The following is a 27,150-nucleotide window of genomic DNA, read 5'->3' as shown; positions in this document are numbered from 1 at the left end:
AGGATGAGTGGCACAGCTTTCTCAACTGCCATGTTGTGCATCATGCAGCACACCATGAAGATTTTGCAGACCTTCGCCGGGGCATATGGGAGCGCGCCGCCGGTCTTGTGGAGGCATCGGAATCGGCTCTTCAGGAGGCCAAACGTCCTCTCTATCACTCGCCTTGTCCGGCCATGGGCGGTGTTGTAGCGGAGCTGGGCCGGCGTGATGGGGTTGCGGAGAGGTGTGATCAGCCATGGCATGTTGGGATAGCCAGCGTCCCCTACATGGAAAGCACATGGACATAAGTAGGACAGGAGAAGCGGTCGTGCTGGAAGTCTACGCAAAATACAGGACAGACAGACTGTACCCACCAACAACACATGCTCGTTCGTTGCGCAGCTGCGTCATCATTTCAGGCATCCTGCTACGCCTCATGATGTAGGCATCGTGTGCTGATCCTGGAAAACGAGCACAGACATGTGAAATCACCATGTTGGTCAGACACACCACAAGGGCATTGATGGAGTGGTAGTGCTTGCGATTCCTGTACGCTACCTCCTGTGCCTGTGGTGGTACCAAAGCCACATGTGTCCCATCTATGGACCCAATGACATGGGGCATCCCTCCCAGGGCATAGAATCCACGCTTGACCCCAGTCAACATTTCAGGGGTTGGGAAATGGATGAAGTCATCCAGGTGAATCAACATGGCCTCTAAGAAATCATGCAGCACACGGCAGAACATGCTCTGGGACATGCCACCAACATGAGCTATGGTATTTTGAAAGGTACCCGTGGCAAGAAAATGTAGGGCTGCCATTACCTTCAGCTTGGGTGTCAGTGCCGTAGGATACCTGTGCAGCGGTTGCAGGTGTGGTGCCAGTCTCGCCGTCAACTCCAGAATCAACCGTTGGGGGAAGCGGTAGCACCGGATACAGTCATTCTCCCGCATGGCAGCCAAGTCCGGAATTGGTCGGCGAAGAGGCGGCGCTCTGCAGTAATTTGGAAGTGACAAGGAAGAGTGAGTGCACCACAACAACAATTTATTTGTACTGAGCACATGTTAATCTGTCAATACACATTTGCTACATACGGAGTCAGGTATGTGCCACATGCCCTGGACACGTATGGCTGCCAGGTGACACTCCTACCAAGACCCAGCTACACACGGAGATTGTGAACCTCCACATGCCATGGCATGGGATTGGCTGTGTCCCAGTGTAAGTGAACAGCCAGACGCAAGACAGGAGTGACATACATCCACACATCAGCAGAAGTAGGATGTCGATTGCAGAGACTGGTAGCGGAACACTAGGACCACAGGTCACATGACATTACACTAGGACAGCCCACACACCTTGCCATGAAGGTGTACATGTGATGACTCACCACACATTCATAGAGAGGATGCAGACATGTCCTTGTTACGCTACTCCGTGTCCCATGCATACATACGCACCTCACATCCGATACCACATGTGGCATGGTGTGCGGAACAGTGTGCCATGTCAATCTACACACACACACATGTTGGTTGCTGCAACAGCTGCTGCTTTTGAGGGAGCTCCAACATCAAGCTAATGGGAACCCCCCACACATACATGACATAGTCACATCGTGCACCGTGGGTAGTGACATGTAAGGTGTGATAACCCCTGTACCGGGCCTCAGGGGACACTTCCGTGTGTTGTTGTCCGTGCCATGCCAGTGACGCTCATCCCAAGTGTGCAGTACGACATGCACACATGTCAAAGGAGTCAAGGGCATGCCTGGAACACATTGCACCGTCACACATAACATCTGTACACATCTCATCATACATCTGGTGCCTTCTCGACTCAGGAGTAATGTGCCACATCACAGCCTTTCACACCTGTGCCCCACACATGTAGTACTGCCCAGACAATGCCTTGATGTCCATCTATGGACAAGTATGTCAGCCCTATTCCTTCCTGTGTGCTGCCTGTCACCACTGTGATGTGTGAAAACCACCGTACTTTCGCAAAGAGGGCCTGTGTACGTTCCCGTATCACTATGGGAGTGCTGCCGTATGTGTACCCGTAGTGATGGTGAGCGTACGCACGTGTGTACGGTCCGTACCACTATGGGTGTGCTCGCGTATGCGTACTCATGGTGGTACGGACCGTACACACGCCTGTACGCTCACTATCACTATGAGTACGCATACGCGAGATCACCCATAGTGATAGTGAGCGTACAGGCGTGTGTACGGTCCGTACCACTATGGGTACGCATACGCGAGAACACCCATAGTGATAGTGAGCGTACACGCGTGTGTACGGTCCGTACCACTATGGGTGTTCTCGCGTATGCGTACTCATAGTGATAGTGAGCGTACAGGCGTGTGTACGGTCCGTACCACCATGAGTACGCATACGCGAGAACACCCATACTGGTACGGAGCGTACACACGCCTGTACGCTCACTATCACTATGAGTATGCATACGCGAGCACACCCATAGTGGTACGGACCGTACACGGTTGCGTACGTTCACTATCACTATGGGTGTTCTCGCGTATGCGTACTCATAGTGATAGTGAGCGTACAGGCGTGTGTACGCTCCGTACCACCATGAGTACGCATACGCGATAACACCCATAGTGGTACGGAGCGTACACACGCTTGTACGCTCACTATCACTATGAGTATGCATACACGAGCACACCCATAGTGGTACGGACCGTACACGCGTGCGTACGTTCACTATCACTATGGGTGTTCTCGTGTATGCGTACTCATAGTGATAGTGAGCGTACAGGCGTGTGTACGCTCCGTACCACCATGAGTACGCATACGCGAGAACACCCATAGTGGTACGGAGCGTACACACGCCTGTACGGGCCGTTGATATGCATTTGGGGTGCCCTAGGGCCCCGGAACGCACCGTACCTGTGTGTGAAGCTCCAAATTACATAGGAGACACATGAGGGACAAGTATAAAAGCCTACATGCATGCTGGTTGTCATGGAGACCAAGTTTAAAGTTTGAATTTGTTCCGGAAGGTGCACAGCAGAAGTCAGTTGGAATGAATCTACTTTGTTGCAATGTGTTTGTGGAGTTGACATCATGCTGAAGAAAAAAAACACAATAAGAACCCACTGACTGTGCTAGGTTTGAAGGGATTGGAGGAAACATAGGATGCAAATGTGAGTGACCAATCACTCTGTACTCCTGTGCATGAAACAGGCCAGCAAGGCAGATATAAGGCAGCCAGGTCCCATGAGGGAGCACTTGCCTGCACATCTTTGTATTCCACGACCCAGCTGCTGCTACTGATTCCCTGGAACCATGTCAAGGGCTGTGGAGAGGTCACAGCCTTTCACCCTGGAGGAGAACCTGGCTTTGCTGGATGTGATCCTCCCACAGTACCCCCTGCTGTATGGGCGACCAGGGTATCAGGTGAGTGCAGACTCCACTGGCACAGACTGTGTCCCTTTCTTGTGACTGTGACTTCTGGCATTGTGTCCAGGTGTGACACACATGCTATGTACTGTAGGGGGGTCCCAGGGGGGGGAATGCCTGATGTCTCCCAGCCAGAGCATGCTGTGGTGCATGTCTGCCGTCCTCACTAGCATGGTGTTTACTGTGACAATCACTGCATGGTGCATGCCACATTCTGCCTGTCTTGTCCTCCTGGGAATGTAGCCTCTACAGTCCTCATGTGATTCTGTGGTCAGCCCAGTGTGACAGGTGACTGTACCCACAGATGTGTGTTAGTTCTGTGTACCTGTGCTGAGAGTGTCCACATGATGTGTTCGTACCGTGGACATCGGTGTGTGTGTAAGTCCCCTGTCATGTGGGTGGGTGCATATGTGGAGTGTAGCACCCCAGCTGCATGAGGGATGGATATACCCTGGCCATGTGATGTGAGCAGGGAGCAGTGCCTTGTGTCTGACGTGCAGAGCCAGTCCCACACCTGTGAGCCCCCCCCAGTCTAGTGGCACATGTGCAGAGTGAGGTATGTCGCTGCATTTGGCAATGGCAGGTGAATGTCCTGTGCCTGTGTGTGTCTGTGTACTCTGCTGCGGTAGCGTCAGTGGCCTGTGGCATGTGACTGCTTAGAGGTGCTGCACATTATCCTGGTGTAGCTTGTGATGCACAGTGTGAGCCTGGATCATTGATTGTGTAGTTGCCCTCATTCCACCTGTGTCCTTTCAATGGCACGTACTGCTTTTGCCCTTCCCCAGAGGATCAAGTCCCTATGACAAAGGTGCAATGCGTTGGATGCATACTATGCCTTGTTGTAAACAGCAAATGTGTTCTAATATTTGTCCCTGTGACATGTGCCAGGTGTATTGATGTAGTGTCACTTGTTCATCCTCACAGGTAGGCGCCTCTGCCAAGGAGCAGATATGGCTGACCGCCGTCAGCGCCGTGAGGAGTGCAGATGGTCGGAAGCGGTGCCTGTCCCAGGTGAGGAAACGCTGGCAGGATATCCGGTGCTGGACGCGGAGGATCGCACGGGTCCTGCTGGGGGACTCACCTGAGAGCCATAAGAACCGCGGGCGCCGCCGACTGACCCACATCCACAAGCGTGTGCTGCCGGTGGTATTTCCAGACTTGGAGAGGCGCTTACAGGAGAAGCAGCAGCAGGAAGGGGGTAGGTACATATGTGCTTGTTGTGTTTCACCAGCATTTGTAAGTGCACAGTTGCATGGATACACTGCCAGGGTTTAAAGGTGCTGTGCAGATCCAGTTACCCACAGTATAGCTGTGCTCTCCTGCCTCCCTTCCCCTCTTTGCAATGTGTTCCCTGGTCTGTGTGTAGTCACTCCTTCACAAGGTAATGTAGGCTGGCGCTTTCTCCACGTGAACTATGCCTGTAGCATCATGTGTGGGGGTGGTGTGTAACAGGTTTGGGGACCTTGCCTGTGCCCTGTCCAGTTCAGTACATGTGGGTTCCATGTGAGTTGGCACTGATGCAGAGTCCAGACATGGGAGTTAGTCTCACAAGTGTCATGCCTTACAGCGCGCATGTCCTATGTTGTGGCCTGTGACATGATGTGCATGAGTGTGCGATACGCATAGTGCAGGGATGGTGGCGTGTGTTGCAGTCATTCCCATTCAGGACCATGGAGTTGTGTTGCCACTACTGTCCCCTGGGGCATATTTTCATAGGTGTCATGTGTGTCATCACAAAACGTGGACACTCTCAGTGTCTACAGCATAGGTTGTGCTCTGTGCCATTGTCCCCTGGCACCATGTATATTGACGTGAAATGTAGTACAAGTGTCCACTGTACAGCCTGACCTGATTTTCCTTGTTCATAGTCACAGTGGCCAGTGCCTGTGTGTCTTGTTACAATCATCTGATGGTGGCCATTTGTACATGATTAGTTGGACAGGCGCACCTTGGGTATTTAGCGTCCAATCTTGCATTTATGCATCCCCTGTGTATTTCACCCAGACGAAGAGATGTAAGTGCCACCTGTGTCTCAACAAATTGTCTCATGTAGGGGGTGGTTGGTGCGGGCCAAGCCTACATGTCAAAACCAGAATTCTCCTTGCTAGGTCTGGCCAGTGTGTGATGTTTGTCTGGACATACACTCAAGGTGCAGTGAGCCAGTCATGTTGGGCATGTTTTCAGTATTACCTATGCAGCATGTGCCTCAAGTTCATGGATTTGGTCCCTCCTCATCCCTATTGTCGGCAACGCTGTGTGGTGCAGATGCAGTGCTGGATTGTCCCCAGGGCTTGGCTCCTATGTCAAACTCCATTTCATGTCATTTGCTATTGTGTCATGCTCTCCATGGATTTTCATTGGCATGGTGGGTCAACCAACTGTGTGTTGCATGCCCTACATCTGTACCTTGTTTTGTAGATGTTACTGATCTTTCTTTGCAGGCTATGCACTGTAACCTATGTAGATTGGACTCATGTGACATATGTATACAGGTGTGTGATTAATTGCTGTCTCTTCACCTTGCCCACAGCATCGTCGGGGGACACGGAGGGAGACATGAGCACAGACGGAGCGGAGGGACCGAGCACCAGTGCCAGCGTTGACATCGTGGCTGGCACATTGAGTGGTACAGAGGCGGAGGAGAGTGAGGCCGAGGACCTGTCCACTGGCACCACCGAATATGAAGCGGACGGGTCCGAGGATGATCTCTCCGAGTGGGCGGAGGCTGCACCACCAGCTGACAGCGGAACAACATCGCACCCCGCCCCCTCCATTGCCATCAGCCGCCTCCCACTTGCTCGTGTCCCTTCCCCACGTCCACGGTCACCACATGTCTCCTTCCTGCCAGGCACCGCACCCCCTGCCCCTGTCTCCACTGCTGCCGCCAATGCCGAGTCTGTGGACATCCAGCGGCAGTTGCAGGTTGGTCAGGCTGCGATCCTTAATGTCCTCCATGGCCACAGCCAAGTGCTGCACAACATGGAGGCATACTTGGAGGGCATTTTTTCGTCGCAGGCTGACCAACGCCAGTTGCTGAGGTCCATAGACTGGACACTGACTGCAGCAGTGGGTCTCCTGCAGCGCTACGTCCCACCCCCTACCCCTGCCCCATCCACACTTCCCACTCCCATGCCTGTCCCACGTACACCCAGACGTCAGCATGCACCCACCACAACAGACACAGGCACCACACCAGCAGGGAAGGTCATACGCACACCTCCTGGCACGCACACACAGGGTGAAGTAGGCACACCCACTGGGTCGGGGGGCAAACGTAAGACACGCAGCCAGAGTGGGAGTCCGCATTCCACCCAATCCACTCCCTCCAAATCCCCTCCCCTCAGCTCTCCTGGCCACATATCCGGCAAGGACTCCTTCATGGCCGCTCTGTCCCTGAGCCCCACTGTGACACCACCCCGCAAGCGGTCAAGGGAGTCCCCGGTCAGGGTGGTTGAGTCCCCCCCTGTCCACACCCTCCCCCAGTGGTGCTGCGACCCATCCCTCCGCCCCCCCCTCCTTGGGGCCTGTGGTTCCTTCGGGTGCAGGGGAGACGCTGGAGGACCTTGCTAAGGTGTGCAGCGAGATCCTGGCCTCCGCCTTTGGCCCTGCCCCACCCCCTGTGGTGGAGTCCTCCATCCCTGCACCCACGATGCCTACCCTTCGCCCTCCTGTCCCTGCGGTGCCTGGTCCTTCCCCCCCACATGATGCCCTCCCCGCTGTGGAAGACGAAGGAGTCTGACTGTGCAGGCAAGCTAGGGGACGCGCGTCCCACTGTGTCCCCCATCCAGCTGTGACTCATGGACTGCCCTATGGTCTTTGTAAATATTGAACTTTCTACGAACACACTATTTAAGATCATGCTGATTAAAGCCATTTTTGTTTCCTTTGAACACTACTGCTTTTCTGATGTTGCTGTTGGTGGGGCTGCTACCTGATTTTGGGTGGTAATCATGTGTTGGGTGTGTGGGAAATGTAGTAGTGTGCTGGTCATAGGGAGGACCCTGGTATCTGTGTGCCATCACACGGTGTTAGCTAGGTTTCTCTGTTCATGTAAGCAGTTACTGCATGGTGAAATTGTCCCAAGGTGTATTCCTTCCTCTGTGTACCCTGACATCTTCCCTGCAGGGTGTTCCCAATATTTAGCGCTGAGCTGTGTGTACATTAGCTGGGTGTGTGACGGACTCCTTCAACTTTGCACATGCATGCTGAGCGATGTCTCCACCTGCATCATTCGTGGCATCCTTGGTAGTCATTGTACTTGTGTATGTGGACTATTGACATGACTTCATGTGGACATGTTTTCTTTTCGGCGCTATGCATGCGTATACTCCCAGCCTCGCACACATGTGGTACATGTACTGCAGGGTCTTTGTGCACCTGACTGACATTTGTGGGCATGGTATCTGTGGCTACTCCACCCTTTGCGTTCCATGGGCACTGCTGGGAGTGTTAGGCACCCACCCCTCCTGTCTCTGGGCACTGCTGGGAGTGTTAGGCACCCACCCCTCCTGTCTCTGGGCACTGCTGGGAGTGTTAGGCACCCACCCCTGGGAGGACTCTGCACCCACCCCTCCTGTGTCTGGGCACTGCTGGGAGGACTCTACACCCACCCCTCCTGTGTCTGGGCACTGCTAAGAGGACTCTGCACAAACCCCTCCTGCGTCTGGGCACTGCTGGGAGGACTCTGCACCCACCCCTCCTGTGTCTGGGCACTGCTGGGAGGACTCTGCACACACCCCTCCTGTGTCTGGGCACTGCTGGGAGGACTCTGCACACACCCCTCCTGTGTCTGGGCACTGCTGGGAGGACTCTGCACACACCCCTCTTATGACTGGGCACTGCTGGGAGTGTTAGGCACACACCCCTCCTGTGTCTGGGCACTGCTGGGAGGACTCTGCACCCACCCCTCCTGTGTCTGGGCACTGCTGGGAGAACTCTACACCCACCCCTCTGGCGTCTGGGCACTGCTGGGAGGACTCTGCACACACCCCTCCTGTGTCTGGGCACTGCTGGGAGTGTTAGGCACACACCCCTCCTGTGTCTGGGCACTGCTGGGAGGACTCTGCACCCACCCCTCCTGTGTCTGGGCACTGCTGGGAGGACTCTGCACATACCCCTCCTGCGTCTGGGCACTGCTGGGAGGACTCTGCACCCACCCCTCCTGCGTCTGGGCACTGCTGGGAGGACTCTGCACCCACCCCTCCTGTGTCTGGGCACTGCTGGGAGGACTCTGCACACACCCCTCCTGTGTCTCGGCACTGCTGGGAGGACTCTGCACACACCCCTCCTGTGTCTGGGCACTGCTGGGAGGACTCTGCACCCACCCCTCCTGTGTCTGGGCACTGCTGGGAGGACTCTACACCCACCCCTCCGGCGTCTGGGCACTGCTGGGAGGACTCTGCACACACCCCTCCTGTCTCTGGGCACTGCTGGGAGTGTTAGGCACACACCCCTCCTGTGTCTGGGCACTGCTGGGAGGACTCTGCACCCACCCCTCCTGTGTCTGGGCACTGCTGGGAGGAATCTACATCCACCCCTCCGGCGTCTGGGCACTGCTGGGAGGACTCTGCACACACCCCTCCTGTGTCTGGGCACTGCTGGGAGTGTTAGGCACCCACCCCTCCTGTGTCTGGGCACTGCTGGGAGTGTTAGGCACCCACCCCTCCTGTGTCTGGGCACTGCTGGGAGGACTCTGCACACACCCCTCCTGTGTCTGGGCACTGCTGGGAGGACTCTGCACACACCCCTCCTTTGTCTGGGCACTGCTGGGAGGACTCTGCACACACCCCTCTTATGACTGGGCACTGCTGGGAGTGTTAGGCACACACCCCTCCTGTGTCTGGGCACTGCTGGGAGGACTCTGCACCCACCCCTCTTGTCTCTGGGCACTGCTGGGAGTGTTAGGCACCCACCCCTTCTGTCTCTGGGCACTGCTGGGAGGACTCTGCACACACCCCTCCTATTTCACAATATGTACGCTTAGAACATACACGTGTGTGGGTTCGCTCCATGCATACGAGGTGGGGGTACGTGTCGTACATACATGGTTGGGGTGGGGGTATGCTCCATGCATACGGGGTGGGGTTACGGTCCGTACGTACACTATTGGCATGGGGGGTACGCTCCATACATACGCGGGTGAGGGTACGGGTCGTACTTACACTGTTGGGGTGGGGGGTATGCTCCATACGTACGTGGGTGGGGGTACGGGTCGTACTTACACTGTTGGGGTGGGGGGTACGCTCCATGCATACGCGGGTGGGGTTACGGTCCGTACGTACACTGTTGGCATGGGGGTACGCTCCATGCATACGCGGGTGAGGGTACGGGTCGTACTTACACTGTTGGGGTGGGGGGTACGCTCCATGCATACGCGGGTGGGGTTACGGTCCGTACGTACACTGTTGGCATGGGGGGTACGCTCCATGCATACGCGGGTGAGGATACGGGTCGTACTTACACTGTTGGGGTGGGGGGTACGCTCCATGCATACGCGGGTGGGGTTACGGTCCGTACGTACACTGTTGGCATGGGGGGTACGCTCCATGCATACGCGGGTGAGGATACGGGTCGTACTTACACTGTTGGGGTGGGGGGTACGCTCCATGCATACGCGGGTGGGGTTACGGTCCGTACGTACACTGTTGGCATGGGGGTACGCTCCATGCATACGCGGGTGAGGGTACAGGTCGTACTTACACTGTTGGGGTGGGGGGTACGCTCCATGCATACGCGGGTGGGGTACGGGTTGTACTTCCACTGTTGGGGTGGGGGGTATGCTCCATGCATATGGGGTGGGGGTACGGGTTGTACTTACACTGTTGGGGTGGGGGGTACGCTCCATACGTACGCGGGTGGGGTACGGGTCGTACTTACACTGTTGGGGTGGGGGTACGCTCCATGCATACAGGGTGGGGGTACAGTCCATACGTACACTATTGGCATGGGGGGTACGCTTCATAAGTACACGGGTGAGGGTACGGGTCGTACTTACACTGTTGGGGTGGGGGTACGCTCCATGCATACGGGGTGGGGGTGCGGTCCGTACGTACACTATTGGCATGGGGGGTATGCTCCATACATACGCCGGTGAGGGTACGGGTCGTACTTACACTGTTGGGGTGGGGGGTACGCTCCATACGTACGCGGGTGGGGGTACGGTCCGTACATATCCGTACCCACGCTGGTGAATGCTTGTGCGGGCCGTACTCAGGCCTTTGCCATGTGGGTACGAGCCGTCCCGCCATTGTTGGGGTGACGTAGGTGTGGGCGTGGTACGACTCGTACCCACGCTCTTAAGGCATGGGTACGGGACGTACCTGTATTGTTGTGTTGCCGGTTCGCGTCGTCAAGCACTTCCGTTGTGGCCGTCGCTGGCTTTGCTGGACACGCCCCCACCCCCTCGTAGTGACCAGGGCCTGAGGGTCAGGTATGTCCAGGGCATGTGTGCTGTGTGACTTTGGTGGGGGTTTTGTGGCCTGCCCCTGGCCCCCCCCTCCTTTGCCCCTGGGTGTTGTTCTGACCTTCTGCGGCGTCTACGTCGGAACCTATAGAGGAGGTCGACTGCTATGAGGGCCGGGATGACACGTAGGTTTGGGTCCATGTCTGTCCATCGCGTACAAGTACTCCTTGTTCGCGTCGTCCTGATTTCCCGGCAGTTTTTGGCAGCCGGAAAATATTCACCGTGCGGGATGACGTCGGTGCGAATCGTGATTCCTGGTTCGTAAATGGCAGGCTGCGTGCGTCCCGACGTCACGTCGGCGCTTTCCCGGATCGCATTTGTACGTTTATTTTCGTCGGTCGGGTTTTTGTACGATTTGTACGGAAATGGTGTTTCCGTGCGAATCGTAATTTCATGGTTGTATATTTTGACGACCGGGTACGCGTCGGACGGAGAATATGCTCTGTCGGACGGAGAATATGCTCCGTCCGACGGTTCGTACCCGGTTTTTACAGGATCGTGATCGGCACCTAGGTGTCTTAATTCTGGAGAAACGATTCCGTAGTAGGGCAGAGGTAAGCGCTGCTCTCGGGAAAGACGGAATTCTTGTAAGAAAGGTCATTAACTATTCTTTGATTAGCGAAGTGGACAATGGTGGCGTTTTTATGTCGTTACTTACAGATTTGTAAGTTAAAAGAACATAAAGAAAGTTACCGATACATTTTTTAAAGGAGGGGTCAACAGGAGCAGGAGCAAGAGTTGAGTCAGCGAGAAAAGCTGACGTGAGAAAAGCTGCGCTGAGATTGGCTAGTCAGTAGGAAGCATAAACGCCCCTGATAGACGTGTTAGTGCATGCAGCGCTAGGAGTGGAGAATTACGGGGTGACGTAGACACTGCTAACTGGTGCATTGGTGTGAGACGCGCTGGGATTGGAGAATTGAAGAAGTGACATAGACGCTCCGGATTGGTGCGTTAGTGTGAGTCGCGCTACGATTGGTTCAAATAACAGAACAGTCGTAAGGGAAAAGACTAGAAATACAAGAAAGACAAAATGATGTATTACGATCAACCAGAAAAGGAGAAAAAGACCTGGTTTGGAAAGATCAAGAGTTTATTCAAAAAGGACAAACCGATCGTGACTAGAGAGGGACAGTTGCTTCCTCCACCGAAATCGCCCGCATCCTTCATGGTTGCAAAATACGGGTATCATACATGTATTTGGTTGGATAATTGGGCAAAGTACACAAAAAATGACGGATTTTTGGCATTTCCAGAACATGGTTCATTTAATTTAGCGGTTCTGAGAAATTTGAGAGGGAGAAGGATGAATTTAGAACCGAGACCTAGACCGACACAGTTTGAAGTATTGACGGAATGAGAAGATGAGATGCATGACCGAGAAAGACCGAGAAGTGGTGGAATATGTAAGTATATGTTTGGTAGATATGGGCATGACACTCATGATGAGAGAATGAGAAGATGGCGGAATGCAAGTATGACTGAAGGACTGTTTCCTGTGAGAACTGCTGAAGAAATTGGAGGTAAAAAATTTATGGAAAAGAGACATAATATAGAACCAAGGGGATATGGAGTGAATGAATCGGAGGATGATGTTCTTGATGACATGTTTTATGAAAATCCACCTCCGTATCGACCAGAATCTGAAATGTTGACACCAAGTGCCTCAATGAGAGAAACTTTGCGAATCATTAAGACTGAACCAGTACCCCAAGAAATAAGGAAAAATAATTCCATGAGAGAGATGGAGAGAAAATCAGATGATAAAATGAATGGAGAAAATTCGGTAGAATTAGCAAAAACAACATTAGAATTAACAGAAAAGATAGGAGAATTGACCAAAAACCTAGAAGCTGTAACTGTTCCATTGACAATAGGACCTGTGATGCCTATTTTTGATAAACCGAGAGATAGTGAGCATTGTTTAACAATCCCTTATAACAGTAATAAACAGACCGAGAAGTCAAAACATAAAAATCGATGGAGACAGACAATAGGTACGATCGAGCCAAATGTTTCAAATAACCCGTTTCTAGGCCCGAATGTAGCAGAAAGACCTACAATGACAATGGAATCAGTATTAGAGACTCAAAAGGACTTAGAACAAAATAATGTAGAGAAACCAGCAGGCCCATCTTCAGAGGAACTGAGTGAATGGCTGAGAAGCCTGCTGAAAAAAGACAAAGGATCCCAATCAATAGATCTGGCCAAACTACTAATGGTATTGGAAGAATTAATAGTAGGAACTATCCCCACAGAGAAGTTAAAAACCTACCAGGATGAGGAGTTATTGTTTTTGTGCAAAAGTATAACATGGAGAGCAAAAAATCAGCATGAAAGATTAGAATAAGTAGCGAATGAAATGGGAATAGATATTGAAAAGGTAAAGGCTTTGCAAAAACCATATTGAATAGATTTTACTGAAAAGGATATCGAAAATTGGAATACCACAGGACGAATAAGTCAGATCAAGGAAATAATTATCTTGCTAAGAAAATGGGGAGATGTGGATAAATGGAGAAGCAAGTGGTACCGAAAACGAGATGATGCCTCAGATAAAACATTTGCAGTGTTCCCTGTTAGAGAAAAAGAAAAGGTAGTAACAGAATGTCCCATGAGAGAAATTCCAGGAGGAGGATATGTACATGTTCCATGGACTAGACAAGATATTTTGTCATTCACAAATGATTACCCTCGACTACGCGAAAAGCCCGTCGAGTGGTATAGGCAGGTGGACAGATTTGTGAAGTTATCTAAAGTATTATGGATTGACCTGAATATTTAATAGTTAGTTGATATAATAGTACCAGCAGATTTATGGACAGAGTGCAAACTGATGATAAATTGTCCCACACAACAATACCCTAGGGATCCACACACAGGAGCCCCAGACCCAGAGGTAATGAAGAAATACAAACAGGTTATTGCCTTTTTGAAAAATAAAGTACCTCCCAAAGAAACTGATTGGGTGAAAATTGACAGAACTCATAAGGAAAATAAGGAATCGGTACATGCGTATTATGAGAGATTGATTTTGGCCTTTAAACAGTTCAGTGGTGATGAAAATTTGAGTGAAAAGGATTTGAGTCATTTTGTATACAGATTTGTATATGGTCTACGTCCAGAAATTGGTGAAATGATTAAGCAACATATCGTAGATTGGCAAAATAAGAAAATAGATGAAGTATTGAGACATGCAAAATATTTCAGTGATGAGATTGAAGCCAAACAGCATAAATTGAAAGAAAAGGCTATGTGGGCACAAGTAAAAGTGGCAGAAAGACAGGAAGCTCAGTTAGTAGAACAAGTGAATAACACGGGCCCCAGGAAATTTATTCCTGGAAAAGGCAAGGGAAATTTTAACATAGAAGAAGCCAAATAGAAATTCCCATGTCATAATTGCGGTAGAATAGGGCATTGGAAATCCGAGTGTAAATTTCCCCCAAGTGCTGTTTCGCAGTATTGGCTACAACACGACGAGAGCGAATCAGAAGAAGGTTATTGACGGTGCCGAAGGGAGGAAGAAGAGTGCGTACTTGGCGCAACTCTAGATGTAGACCAGACAGGCCCATTTGTGGACGGAAAGATAAATAATGAAAATATTACTTTCCTAGTAGATACTGGCGCTACTCGATCAACTGTTAGGTCAGCTGATGTTAAGAATCTTCCTCTCTCGGATGAAACAATCCAAGTAGTCGGTGTATCCAACAGACAGAATAAAACTTATATGACAGAACCAGTAAAAGTTAGCATAGGGACATTTTCTGAAATGCACCGCTTTGTTGTGTGTGATACAAGTCCTGTGAATTTGTTAGGAAGGGATTTGTTGTGCAAAATGAATTGCACTATTTTCTGTACCCCTGATGGTATAGCATTTGAAATCCCTGATGAAGATGTACTGTATAAGATGACTATGGCAAACAGGGAAACCGAGGTTACTGAAGCCTATGCTGTATTTAACCCTGATGAATTACCCAAAGAATTGAAACAAACTGTAATGGCAGAAGTCTGGGATTTCACGGGAGAAGACGTGGGACTGATGAGAAATGTGGACCCAGTAAAAATAACAGTGAAGGAAGGAATGAGCTATCCAAATGTCCCTCAATATAAACTGACACCTGATATAGTTGAAGGAGTTACCTCTATAATTGAGAAAATGATAAAACAAGGCATTTTGAGGGAAATAATGAGCATTCAATGTAATTCTCCAATTATGGGACTGAAAAAGCCTAATGGAAAGTTCAGGATAGTGCAAGATTTGAGAAAGATAAACAAAATTGTTGTATCATGTTGTCCTATTGTACCAAATCCATCTGTGATTTTGTATCAGATTCCCCATGATGCAGAATGGTATACGGTAATTGACGTATGCCATGCCTTCTTTTCCATCCCATTGCACCATGACAGCAAGCAGATTTTTGCATTTTGTTTTGGCGAGCGTATTTTGGCTTGGTGCCGAATTCCACAGGGGTATACAGAAAGCCCCTCGATCTTTAATCAGATATTGAACAAATCCTTAGAAAGTCTAGAAATGCCAGAGAATTCAGTGTTAGTACAGTATATCGACGACCTTCTTGTAGCGTCGAAGACTTGTGAAGCCTGTGTAACGGACACTATAGCCTTGTTGAATTATCTGGCTGATGGAGGACTTAAAGTGTCACCATCAAAATTGCAATTCTGTAAGAAAGAAGTACAATATTTAGGTCATAATATCGAAAAGGGTCTGAGGAAAATAACAATAGACAGAATCAGGATCATAAAAGGAATGAGAGCCCCTATGACTCAAAGAGAAGTGAGGATGTTTCTTGGAATGGTTGGATATTGTCGTCAGTGGATAAGCAATTTCTCCCTGATTGCAAAACCTCTGGTACGCTTGACAAGAAGTGATGTGAGAGATCCCATTGATTTGAACAAAGATGAATTGGCAGCTTTTAAACGATTGAGAGATGGTTTGTGTGCAGCGCCAGCATTGGGAATGCCCGATTACGAGAAAGAGTTTGAGTTCTATTGCAGTGAGAGGAATGGATGTGCACTTTCTGTATTAATTCAGAAGCATGTAAAATTGAGAAGGCCAATTGCATACTTTTCATCAATGCTATACCCAGAAGCTGTAGCCTTACCTGGGTGCTTGAAAGCAGTGGCTGCTACCTGTCGAAGTCTGGAACAGAGTGAATGAATTGTGATGGGATATCCTGTGAGAGTGTTTGTATCTCATGATGTGACAATCCTTTTAACAAGGAGTCGCACTCAATACATGACACATAGTCGGCTGACTAAATATGAGAAAGTCATATTAGGTGCAACGAATGTGAGCCTTGAGAGGTGTTTGAATGTGAATCCTTCAACGTTATTACCTGATGCTGAGAAAGTGGAAGTCAAAGATGAAGCAGATCATGATTGTTTGGATGTACTTGACTTCTGTACCAAACCACGTGCAGACATAAAAGATGTACCATTGCCAGAAAGTGATTTTGTGATGTTTGTAGATGGTTCTTGCCTAAGGACAGATGATGGAATGTTGAATGCAGCATATGTAGTATGCACGGTTGCAGCAGTAATGGAAGCCTCCTACCTGAAAGAGGTAAGATCAGCCCAAGTAACTGAACTTGTTGCTTTGACTAGAGCATGTAAGATTGGGAAGAGTGTGAGGGTGACTGTGATAACTGACAGTCAGTATGGTTTTGGTGTGGTGCATGATTTCGGCCAAATATGGCTACAGAGAGGATTTTTGACGTCAAGTGGAACTCCCATTAAGAATGCTGAAGTGGTTGGAAAGTTGCTTGAGGCGATACAGCTGCCTAAGCAATTGGCTGTTGTGAAGTGCGCTGCACATAGTCAATCTGGCAATTACATCGCCATAGGCAACAAATACGCCAAGGATATGGCCCAATACTGTGCACGAAATCAGAATTCCATTAATCGGGGAAAGGAGAAGGAAGTGACTTTTTGCACCTTAATGTTTACTAACATTGTGGGTACCTGGGAGGAAGTGAGAAAATGGCAGAAAGAAGCAGGAGATGAGGAAATGAAACAGTGGGTAAAAGCAGGATGTGCACCAAGGGAGAAGGACCATGTGTGGGTCTATCGGGATGGAAGACCAGTTATGCCTGATAGCATGATGTCTGCCATGGCACGGATGTATCATGGACAGGGACACATAGGGAGAGATGCCATGAAAAGGTCATTTAAATAGACCTGGTACAATGCCAAATTTAGACTTGTAGCAGAAAGTCTTTGTCAGAGATGTCTTGTATGTCAGCAATACAACCCTGGAAGAAAGACAGTGGTGAGTCTAGGAACAATAGGTCGAGAAGGAGGGCCTTTTACCATAATGCAAGTAGATTTCATTGAAATGCCTCCTTGTAACAGGTTGAGGTATGTTCTAGTTATGGTCTGTTTGTTTTCGAGATGGGTAGAAGCATACCCAACGAGAAGAAATGATGGAATCACAGTGGCAAAATTGCTTTTGAGAGAATTTATTCCCAGATTCGGGTTCCCAGTAACAATTGAATCAGACTGAGGAAGACATTCCATAATGAGATCATAAAACTGATTTGTGAAGCATTGAATGTACGACAAAAACTACATTGTGCCTATCGCCTAGAGGCTTCTGGTGTGGTGGAACAAATGAATGGTACTATCAAAAACAGGATAGGGAAAATGTGTTTAGCCACAGGTATGAAATGGCCTGATATCTTGCCTCTAGTACTCATGACTATTAGATCAATTCCAGACAGAACTACAGGGTTGAGCCCCCATGAAATTATCATGGGTAGAGCAATGCATCATGTGTTCATACCAGTCAACAAGCTGTTGCCTATAACTGATGACATGGTGTTGGATTACTGTAAAAGCCTGGCTGATGCAGTTCATTCTGTGTTTCATCAGGTTGAAGCGGATCCCACCACCCTTGAAAAGAAGCAAGCTCATGATCTGAGCCCAGGGGACTGGGTAAGAATCAAAGTACACAGAAGAAGAAATTGTTTGGTTCCAAGTTGGGGAAAACCACGACAAGTGATTTTGACTACAACAACAGCTGTGAAGTGTGCTGGAATCAGGAACTGGATTCATGCAAGTCATACATTGAGAATTCCAAATCCAGTGGATAGCACAGAAAGAGAATATTTTGATGAAACAGAATCGAGTACTGAATCAGATGAGGAAGAGATAAGAACAAAAGAAAACCCTGAAAGGGGGCAATCGGAGATAGATCTAACTGTTGTCCCAAAAAGTAATTCCTTGAAAAGGAGACTACAAATTTCTGATTCCAGCTCCGACTCAGTGACTGAACAAGTAACTTTACACTCGAGAAAAGAAAAAGACAGTGAAAAAACAAATAAAGAAATTGTTGATAAAGAAGTTCCAGATGAAGGATTGAGAGAAATTCTACCTGAAATAACAAAATTAGATGGTCAGGTGCTAGATACAGAGAGAGAGGGAAAGATTCTTGCGGAAGACCCCCGAGGAGGTGTAGGGAATTCCAACATCCAGTTAGAGAAAGGGACAAGTAGTCAACAGGAAGATTGTGCGCAAGAATCCCGAGGAGGGACAGAAGTAGGGAAAACAAAAGAAGCGAAAGAAAGAAAAGCTGTTGTAAGGAAAAAGCATGTTGAAACAGAGTCAGAAGAAAGCGAAGACGAAATACCAGAAGGTAGAGTCTTAAGAAAGAGAGCTTGGAGAACTGAAAGGAATGATAAAGGAAGTAAACTGAAAAGATCAGCAAAGGATGAAGTGTGGCCGAACAAAATAAAAAGACTGAGATATCGACTGACACGAGTAAAATCACCAAGAGCTGAACAGGTGAATGAAATAACAAGTCAAGAGAAATCAAAGGATTAAGAAATAGTTGTAATCTAAGAAAGCAAAAGAACGAGGAAACCTAACCAGAAGTATAAGTCGCCGGAATGGACGTATGTGGCCCTGCCTGAAATAAAAGAAGAGGCGGATAGCCAAGAAGATCCAAAGGTGACTGTACCGGAAGTGGTTGAAGAAGACGAAGAATCGGAAATCCTGAGAGTTATCTTGTCCAATATTGGAGAAGAGACGGATGTTCAGGAAATTCTGTATCCAGATCACGGAGGAAAAGTGAAAAACGAGATGCCAAACTGAATAAGACAAGAATGCTGCTAATGGAAAAACAATAAAATATGGGAAAAGATAAAAACTGGTAGAACCAAGTAGGTGCTTAGAGCCTTGGGTTAGACAAACTAGTTGTGAAGTAGAAGAGGCTAAGTCAAAAGACACTTTTCATTCTTACAAAATGGCAAACACAGATAGTAGAAAAGATAGATGTATATTTTTGAAGCAATGGTGTAAAATGTGTTGTTGTTGTACAGGATTACTAATGCTTCTGTGGAGTGTACTAGCTCTGATGATCTCATTTAAGGTTACCATAGACACAATAGAAGGACATAGTGAAAATAAGACTAATATAGAAAAGATACAAGAGATAGTTCCGGATAGAATAGATAGAAATTATTTGCATAAAGACAGGTCTATAACTGATTTTTCTAACAATGTATTTTCGAAATTACTATATGTATATGTAAAGACAATGGACGTAAGGGACTGCTACGTCTGTATGCAGTTACCAGCATCTATTTCGGAGGGAGTGAATAACATGTAGTGTAATAGCTAGTTTATTTTACCAAACAGGGAAGTTAGAGTATTATTTTTCAGATGTAGATAACATATTTTCACAAGTACCGTCAATTAACAAACTAAATAAGGTAAAACCTGCAAAGGTATTAGGTGAATTTTTCTTAGAGACTAAAGAATTAACATTAGAATATATATATAGAAATAATTTGACTTGCAGTTTAAAGATAGAAGAAAAGACGTTTTTGGATATGGTTGAAGAAAGGAGATTGAAAATGCAAAGGAAGGCATCCGAGGGAAAGGTGGAAAAGACAATTTGGGATGTAGAAATGGAAAAACACTTAAAGGGAGAAGCTAGTCCAACTATGGCTTTAGATTGGCCTCAGAAAGGAAAGTTTTGTATTAGAAGGAATCAGACTGCATACGATAATTACTTTGTAGGTAACAGTGAGTGCCATGATACATACCGAATCATGGGTGGATGGGGATTTAAAGGAGGAAATGATCCAGTTTTTCCTGGATTATACTTTATCTGCGGGAACAGGGCGTATTATTGTTTGCCAGACCATTGATATGGCACATGTTATGTAGGCCTGGTTTTCCCAAAGATCTTTCATATGGGAAGAGGAGAAGATGGTGTACATAATTTAGTACGTAGAAAGAGAGAATCTTGGTGAGAGATTGTGGGTGATATTTTTGGAGCATTGATACCAGCAGTGGGAATATCTCTGAATGCGAATAAAATTAGAAAATTATCAACAGTGGTGGATCGCTTGTCTACAAGCACCGCTGGAGGATTTTTATTGGTAAATACTGAAATGGTTGCCATGCGTGCCATGGTAATGCAAAATCGACTTTCCCTTGATATATTATTAGCAAAAGAGGGTGGAGTCTGTGGAATACTGAAAGTTCAACATTGTTGTATACATTCCAGATGAAAGTAAAGATTTGAAAATCTATATTAAAAATATAACTGATTTGCATAATTAAATTGCACCACTGGAGGTTGAAGGTGTTTGGGAAAAGATTGGAAAGAACATTTCTTCTATTAAGAATTTCTTAGTAAACTTAGGTAGTACTTTCTTAGGTAAAATCTTGTTTCCATTAACATGTGTGATTTTCTTAGTATTAATATTAAGATTAGGATGCCTTTATCATAAAAGGAAGAAAATTCAGAAAAAGTTAAAAAGAGAACATTTAAGAAGAAGAGATGAGAAACAAGGGAGAGAATTTGAAGAAATAGAATTATAAGAGGTAAAAAAAAATATGTATAAGACAGCCAGAAGAGAAGAAATTGGGGAAACTGAGATGTAAAAACAAAGGCAAGAATTAATTTCAACTCCATGAAAAATGATACAAAATTTTAATGGTGTGGTGATAAAATCACCAAAGGGGGGATTGATGGAGCGGGTAGTACAACATTTTGTATACCCCCCTAATTTGCATGCCTATACTAATTAGAATAATCTATTAATTATAATATTATCAATGTGTTTGCATGAAGTTTAATCAACCTCACTAATGATCAAAATACACGTGGGATTAGCATTTTGCATGGCTGAATAATTATTATTATTAACCTATGTACGCATACTAACAATAGAAAAATAGAATATTGCATGGCATATGTTGCTTTGTGATGTTTTCGTAATGTCGCCCCAGATTTGAATTGATTTGATTTTATAATTTTATATCGCGCTGAATCACCCCTGGGGGTATCTCTGCGCTAGCAACAGCAAACTAGTCAATAAGCTAGAAAAGATGTGTCTTCAAAAGTTTTCTAAAACGAGAGAGGGGCATTTCCATGCGAAGGAAAAGGGGAAGACTGTTCCAGAATGTAGGAGCTAAATATGAGAATGCCTTACCACCCGAGCGGGCTTTCTTTACTCTAGGAACACAGAGCAGTTTATTTGAACCAGATCTAAGAGAGGATATAGGGTGATACATTTCCAATTTCTTAGTAAGATAGTGAGGACTAAGTTCATTAATGGCCTTAAAAATCACACAGCCAGTTTTAAAGTATACTCTTTTCCTGATTGATAACCAGTGTAGTTCACGCAGTAGGGGCTGTGAAGGAGTCCTAGCTGGGGAATCGGTTACTAGGCGAGCGGCCGTGTTCTGAACAACCTGCAATTTGTCCAATGAGGTGGCATGAGCAGAGAGAAGAAGGGCATTGCAATAATCAATCTTGCTCATGAGCAATGCTTGAATTAGAGTCTTCCTGGTGGAAAGTGGAAGCAATGGAAAAACTCTTCTAAGTAAACTTAGAACATGATAGCAAGCCCCAACAATGGTGTTAACGTGGGTTTGCATCGTGAGTTTTTTATCAAGCTTAATGCCTAAGTTTTTGACTACCTCTTTAGGAACAGGGGCTTTACCCAGCTCCTCAGGCCACCATCTTGGTGTCCAACAGATGTCTGCACCTCCGAACAACAGGATCTCCGACTTCTCAGAGTTTAACTGGAGATAGTTGGTTTTCATCCAGGCTGCAATTGCCATCATGCCCTGAGAGAAGATAGTATGTATGTCGGATCTCGTTTTATCGAAGGTGAGGAGGAGCTGGGTATCATCTGCATAGGAAATGGGGTTAAACCCCTGATCCCTCATCAGTTTAGCCAGAGGCGTCACATAGATGTTGAATAAAGTAGGGCTCAAGCATGAGCCCTGCGGGACGCCTCTGGTAACCTGAGTGGGAGGTGATGTAAAAGGCCCCATTACCACTGCCTGGGTACGGTTAGATAAAAAATTAGACAACCAGCTAAGTGCAGATCCCTCCACACCAATCTCCCGAAGTCTATGTAGGAGGATTTGATGGGAGATGGTGTCGAAAGCTGCTGATAGGTCAAGCAGCACCAAGAGTGCCGCTTGATCTTGGTCCAGAGCCATTCTGATATTATCCACTACCTCCACCAAAGCCGTTTCGGTGCTATGTTTAGCACGAAAGCCTGACTGAGACACGTCCAGAGCCTTGCAAGACTCGAGAAATACAGATAGATGTTTATTAATGTATTTCTCTGTGATCTTGCTCTGTAGAGGAAGCAACGAAATTGGACGATAATTTGACACTTCCTCAGGGGAGATGTTAGAGTTCTTGCGAATAGGGATAATCTGAGCGTGTTTCCATTTTTGAGGGAGAGTCGCAGTTTTTAGAGAGGCATTAACTTTCGAACAGACTGGGGATGCCAGCTGGGCCGCCAATCGGGAGGAGATTTTTGCAGGTAAAATGTCCAGAGGGGATCCAGATCTAGTGCGTTCCATAAGTGTTTGCACTTCGGTGACAGTAATAGGAGGGAATGTAGTCAAACGGGGTCCATCAGTAATAAGGTGTGGCATGTTTTCTGCAGGACTAGAAACAGAAGTATTGGATAGAATGATATTATGATAGATCTTCTCGATCTTTTGCACAAAAAAGGAAGAAATATTGTCACATAGTGTCTGAGAAAAACTATCCTTAGTCTGGCAAGATTTGGGGTTTGTGAAATCATGTACTATTTGAAAGAGTAACCTTGCATTGTTTCCGGCCTGCTCTAAGGTTGCTGCAATATAGGATTTGCGGGCTAATTTAACATTTTTATGGTAAATTGTCATAGCTGCTTTGTACATGGTTTTGGCACGTTCATCATGTGAGCGACGCCAAGACCGCTCCAGTTTTTTACAGACACTCTTCTCAGCACGCAGGTCCGACGTATACCATCCAGTTGCGGTGCTTTTAGGTGAGTATCTGAGACGTTTAAGAGGAATTACTTTATCTAGTAGATTGCTAACTCTCAGATCAAAGAGATCGAGCTGTTGATCCACATTCTCTTGTGTACTGTTCCAATCCCACTCTGAGAATAGTAGGGAAAGATGATTGGCAGTTAATTTATGCCAGGATCGGTACTGACGAGTGTCAGAGGTATTATTTGACGCCGGGACCGGGTCCGTGAGTCCCAACACTTGAAAATGTATCATTGAGTGATCAGACCAAGTAAGCGGTAACGTTTCACCACATTTAATATCCAAGGAGTTGGAGAGAATGAGGTCAAGAGTATGCCCAGCGATGTGTGTAGGGGCGGTATTAATAATCTCTAGACCCCCTGCAACTAGATCTTGTAGACATAGGGTGGCTTCTTGGTTAGAGGCATCTTCACTATGGATGTTGAAGTCCCCGAGTAGAATAAATTTACGTGTGGTAATTAAATGGGGAGAGATAAATTCAAGTAGCTGATTGGTGAAATTTGCTATAGACCCAGGCGGTCTGTAAACTAATGCGCCTTTCCAAATACAGCGTGTGGAGAGGTCTAATCTAAAAACAATGCATTCAAATGCTTCCGTCCCCAACTGATCAAGGATGGTAACAACCAGTGCTTCTTTATAAATTATGGCTATGCCCCCACCCATTTTGCCCGTCTCGCCTAAGGATCCGATAGCCTTCGGGTAAGGCTAGAGCAATGGCCGGGGTGGAAGAAGGTTTAAGCCAGGTCTCAGTTATGAAACCTATATCGGGCTTCTGATCGATGAGAATATCCCATATATTTGCAGAATGTCTAACCAAAGATCTGACATTGGCTAGGATGCAATTCCATACTTGATGACATCAATGGGTGAATATGAATGCTTTAAATGTTGCTTTATGCTAGATAAATTACAAGCACATAGGGGAATTAGTGAGGGTTTAACACTTTATTCGTTATTTCTATGTATTAATTACTCTTTTGTGTTTGTTTCGCTTAACCCCTTCGCTGCTAGGCCTTTTCCCCTCCTGTGCTAAGCCCTTTTTGGGCTATTTGAGGTAGTGCGCGCTTAGGCCCCTGTAACTTTTTGACCACATTAGGTATCCACGCCAAATTGGCGTCCTTTTCTTCCAACATCTTGGGGATTCTAAAGGTACCCAGGGTTTGTGGATTCTCCTAGAGGGTTCCCAGAAATTAGTCAAAATACAGCAATTTTTTTTTTGTGTGTGAAAAATGTGAAAAACGGGCTGCAAATGAAAGCTTCTGGGTTTTTCTCTGCAAATGGTATCAAAAAAGGGTTTGTGGGGCTGAAATCACAATTTCTCCAGCTTTTAGGGAATGACAGAATTTTGTTAGAAAACCAACATTTTTTACACAGTTTTGGCATTTTTCTGGGACATACCCTATTTTTGCTATTTTTTGTGCTTTCAACCTCCTTCCAGTTAACGGTAGAAATGGGTACAAAAACAATAATGGATCCTGGAAAGCTATACATTTTTGAAAAGTAGACAAAATTCTGAATTCAGCAAGGGGTCATTTGTGTAGATACATCAAGGTTTCTTTATAGAATTTTACAGGCAAATATAGGAAAAATTAAAAATTTGTTGAAAAAAGCAGCCTTTTGAGTCAACGTTTTTACCTGTAACTTCTTCGAATTATGACATCTCTTTGAAAGCAATGTACCGTTACATCCGGTAGACCTTCCTGGTTGTGGGGACATATAGGACTTGTAGGTTCACCAAGAGCCCAACGAACCCAGAGTAGAAAAATGAGCAGCATTTTGTAATGTTTTTTTTTTTTGGTCCGGGTATATAGCAATTATTGTGGGAAAATGTATACATGGAAAAATCGGTATGAAAGTCACCTATGTATTTCTGAAATGGGAACAAATTACAGAGTTCAGAAACAGTGCATATTTGCACATTTTCGAAATTGGGAATACTCATATTTGCATGACAATTATTGGTCATTTTTCAAAATGACTTTTTTTTTACACAATGTCTTTCATTTGGAAGGGAGAAATGCATCAAAAATCAATAGGTAATAACAGTTGCTTTACAAATTTGAAATACCCTAAGTCTCCCGAGAAAAATGGTACCTCACTTGTGTGGGTAGGCATAGTGCCCACGACAGGAAGTGGCTCAAAACCTAAGGTGAACACACCACATTTTCACACTGAAAATTTACACTTTTTTTGCAAAGAGTCTAGCTGTAGTTTTTGAACCCTAGCCCTGCCGGCACCTAGGGAAACCTAGCAAACCTATACATTTTTGAAAACTAGACACCCAGGGGAATCCAGGATGGGGTGACTTGACTGCCTCCCACCATGGTCTGTTACCCAGAATCCCTTGCAAACGTAAAAAATTGACAAAAAAAACACATTTTCCCTACATTTCTGTGATGGAAAGTTCTGGAATCTGCGTGGATCCACAAATTTCCACCCACCCCGCGTTCCCCAAAGTCCTACGAGAAAAATGGTACCTCACTTGTGCGGGTCGGCCTAGTGCCCGCGACAGGAAACGGCGCAAAACGCAACGTGGTTTTGCAGCGAAAAATGACCCTTTTTTTGGCAAAGTGACTAGCTGTAGATTTTGTACCCTAGCCCTGCCGGCACCTAGGGAAACCTAGCAAACCTATACATTTTTGAAAACTAGACACCCAGGGAAATCCAGGATGGGGTGACTTGACTGCCTCCCACCATGGTCTGTTACCCAGAATCCCTTACAAACAAAAAAAATTGACAAAAAAAACACATTTTCCCCACATTTCTGTGATGGAAAGTTCTGGAACCTGCGTGGATCCACAAATTTCCACGCACCCCGCGTTCCCCAAAGTCCTACGAGAAAAATGGTACCTCACTTGTGCGGGTCGGCCTAGTGCCCGCGACAGGAAACGGCGCAAAACGCAACGTGGTTTTGCAGTGAAAAATGACCCTTTTTTTGGCAAAGTGACTAGCTGTAGATTTTGTACCCTAGCCCTGCCGGCACCTAGGGAAACCTAGCAAACCTATACATTTTTGAAAACTATACACCCAGGGGAATCCAGGATGGGGTGACTTGACTGCCTCCCACCATGGTCTGTTACCCAGAATCCCTTGCAAACGTAAAAAATTGACAAAAAAAACACATTTTCCCCACATTTCTGTGATGGAAAGTTCTGGAATCTGCGTGGATCCACAAATTTCCACCCACCCCGCGTTCCCCAAAGTCCTACGAGAAAAATGGTACCTCACTTGTGCGGGTCGGCCTAGTGCCCGCGACAGGAAACGGCGCAAAACGCAACATGGTTTTGCAGTGAAAAATGACCCTTTTTTTTGCAAAGTGACTAGCTGTAGATTTTGTACCCTAGCCCTGCCGGCACCTAGGGAAACCTAGCAAACCTATACATTTTTGAAAACTAGACACCCAGGGGAATCCAGGATGGGGTGACTTGACTGCCTCCCACCATGGTCTGTTACCCAGAATCCCTTGCAAACGTAAAAAATTGACAAAAAAAACACATTTTCCCCACATTTCTGTGATGGAAAGTTCTGGAATCTGCGTGGATCCACAAATTTCCACCCACCCCGCGTTCCCCAAAGTCCTACGAGAAAAATGGTACCTCACTTGTGCGGGTCGGCCTAGTGCCCGCGACAGGAAACGGCGCAAAACGCAACGTGGTTTTGCAGTGAAAAATGACCCTTTTTTTGGCAAAGTGACTAGCTGTAGATTTTGTACCCTAGCCCTGCCGGCACCTAGGGAAACCTAGCAAACCTATACATTTCTGAAAACTAGACACCCAGGGGAATCCAGGATGGGGTGACTTGACTGCCTCCCACCATGGTCTGTTACCCAGAATCCCTTGCAAACGTAAAAAATTGACAAAAAAAACACATTTTCCCCACATTTCTGTGATGGAAAGTTCTGGAATCTGCGTGGATCCACAAATTTCCACCCACCCCGCGTTCCCCAAAGTCCTACGAGAAAAATGGTACC

The 27,150-nt window shown here is 47.0% G+C and overlaps 1 protein-coding gene across 1 annotated transcript in view; it reads right to left on the bottom strand.

The window, feature by feature from the left end:
- Window positions 1–27,150, bottom strand: part of DHRS1 (dehydrogenase/reductase 1) — a 163,825-nt gene that overhangs the window by 39,132 nt on the left and 97,543 nt on the right. The window contains exon 5 of the mRNA XM_085646731.1: window positions 13,700–13,729. Coding sequence (XP_085502857.1) covers window positions 13,700–13,729 — 30 coding nt within the window. The remainder of the gene's footprint in view (window positions 1–13,699; window positions 13,730–27,150) is intronic.

The sequence above is a fragment of the Triturus cristatus genome, chromosome 1_1 (assembly GCF_964204655.1).
Source record: "Triturus cristatus chromosome 1_1, aTriCri1.1, whole genome shotgun sequence".
Classification (NCBI taxonomy): domain Eukaryota; kingdom Metazoa; phylum Chordata; class Amphibia; order Caudata; family Salamandridae; genus Triturus; species Triturus cristatus.
Note: the sequence above shows the minus strand (reverse complement) of the source record. Positions and strands in the feature narration are given on the sequence as shown.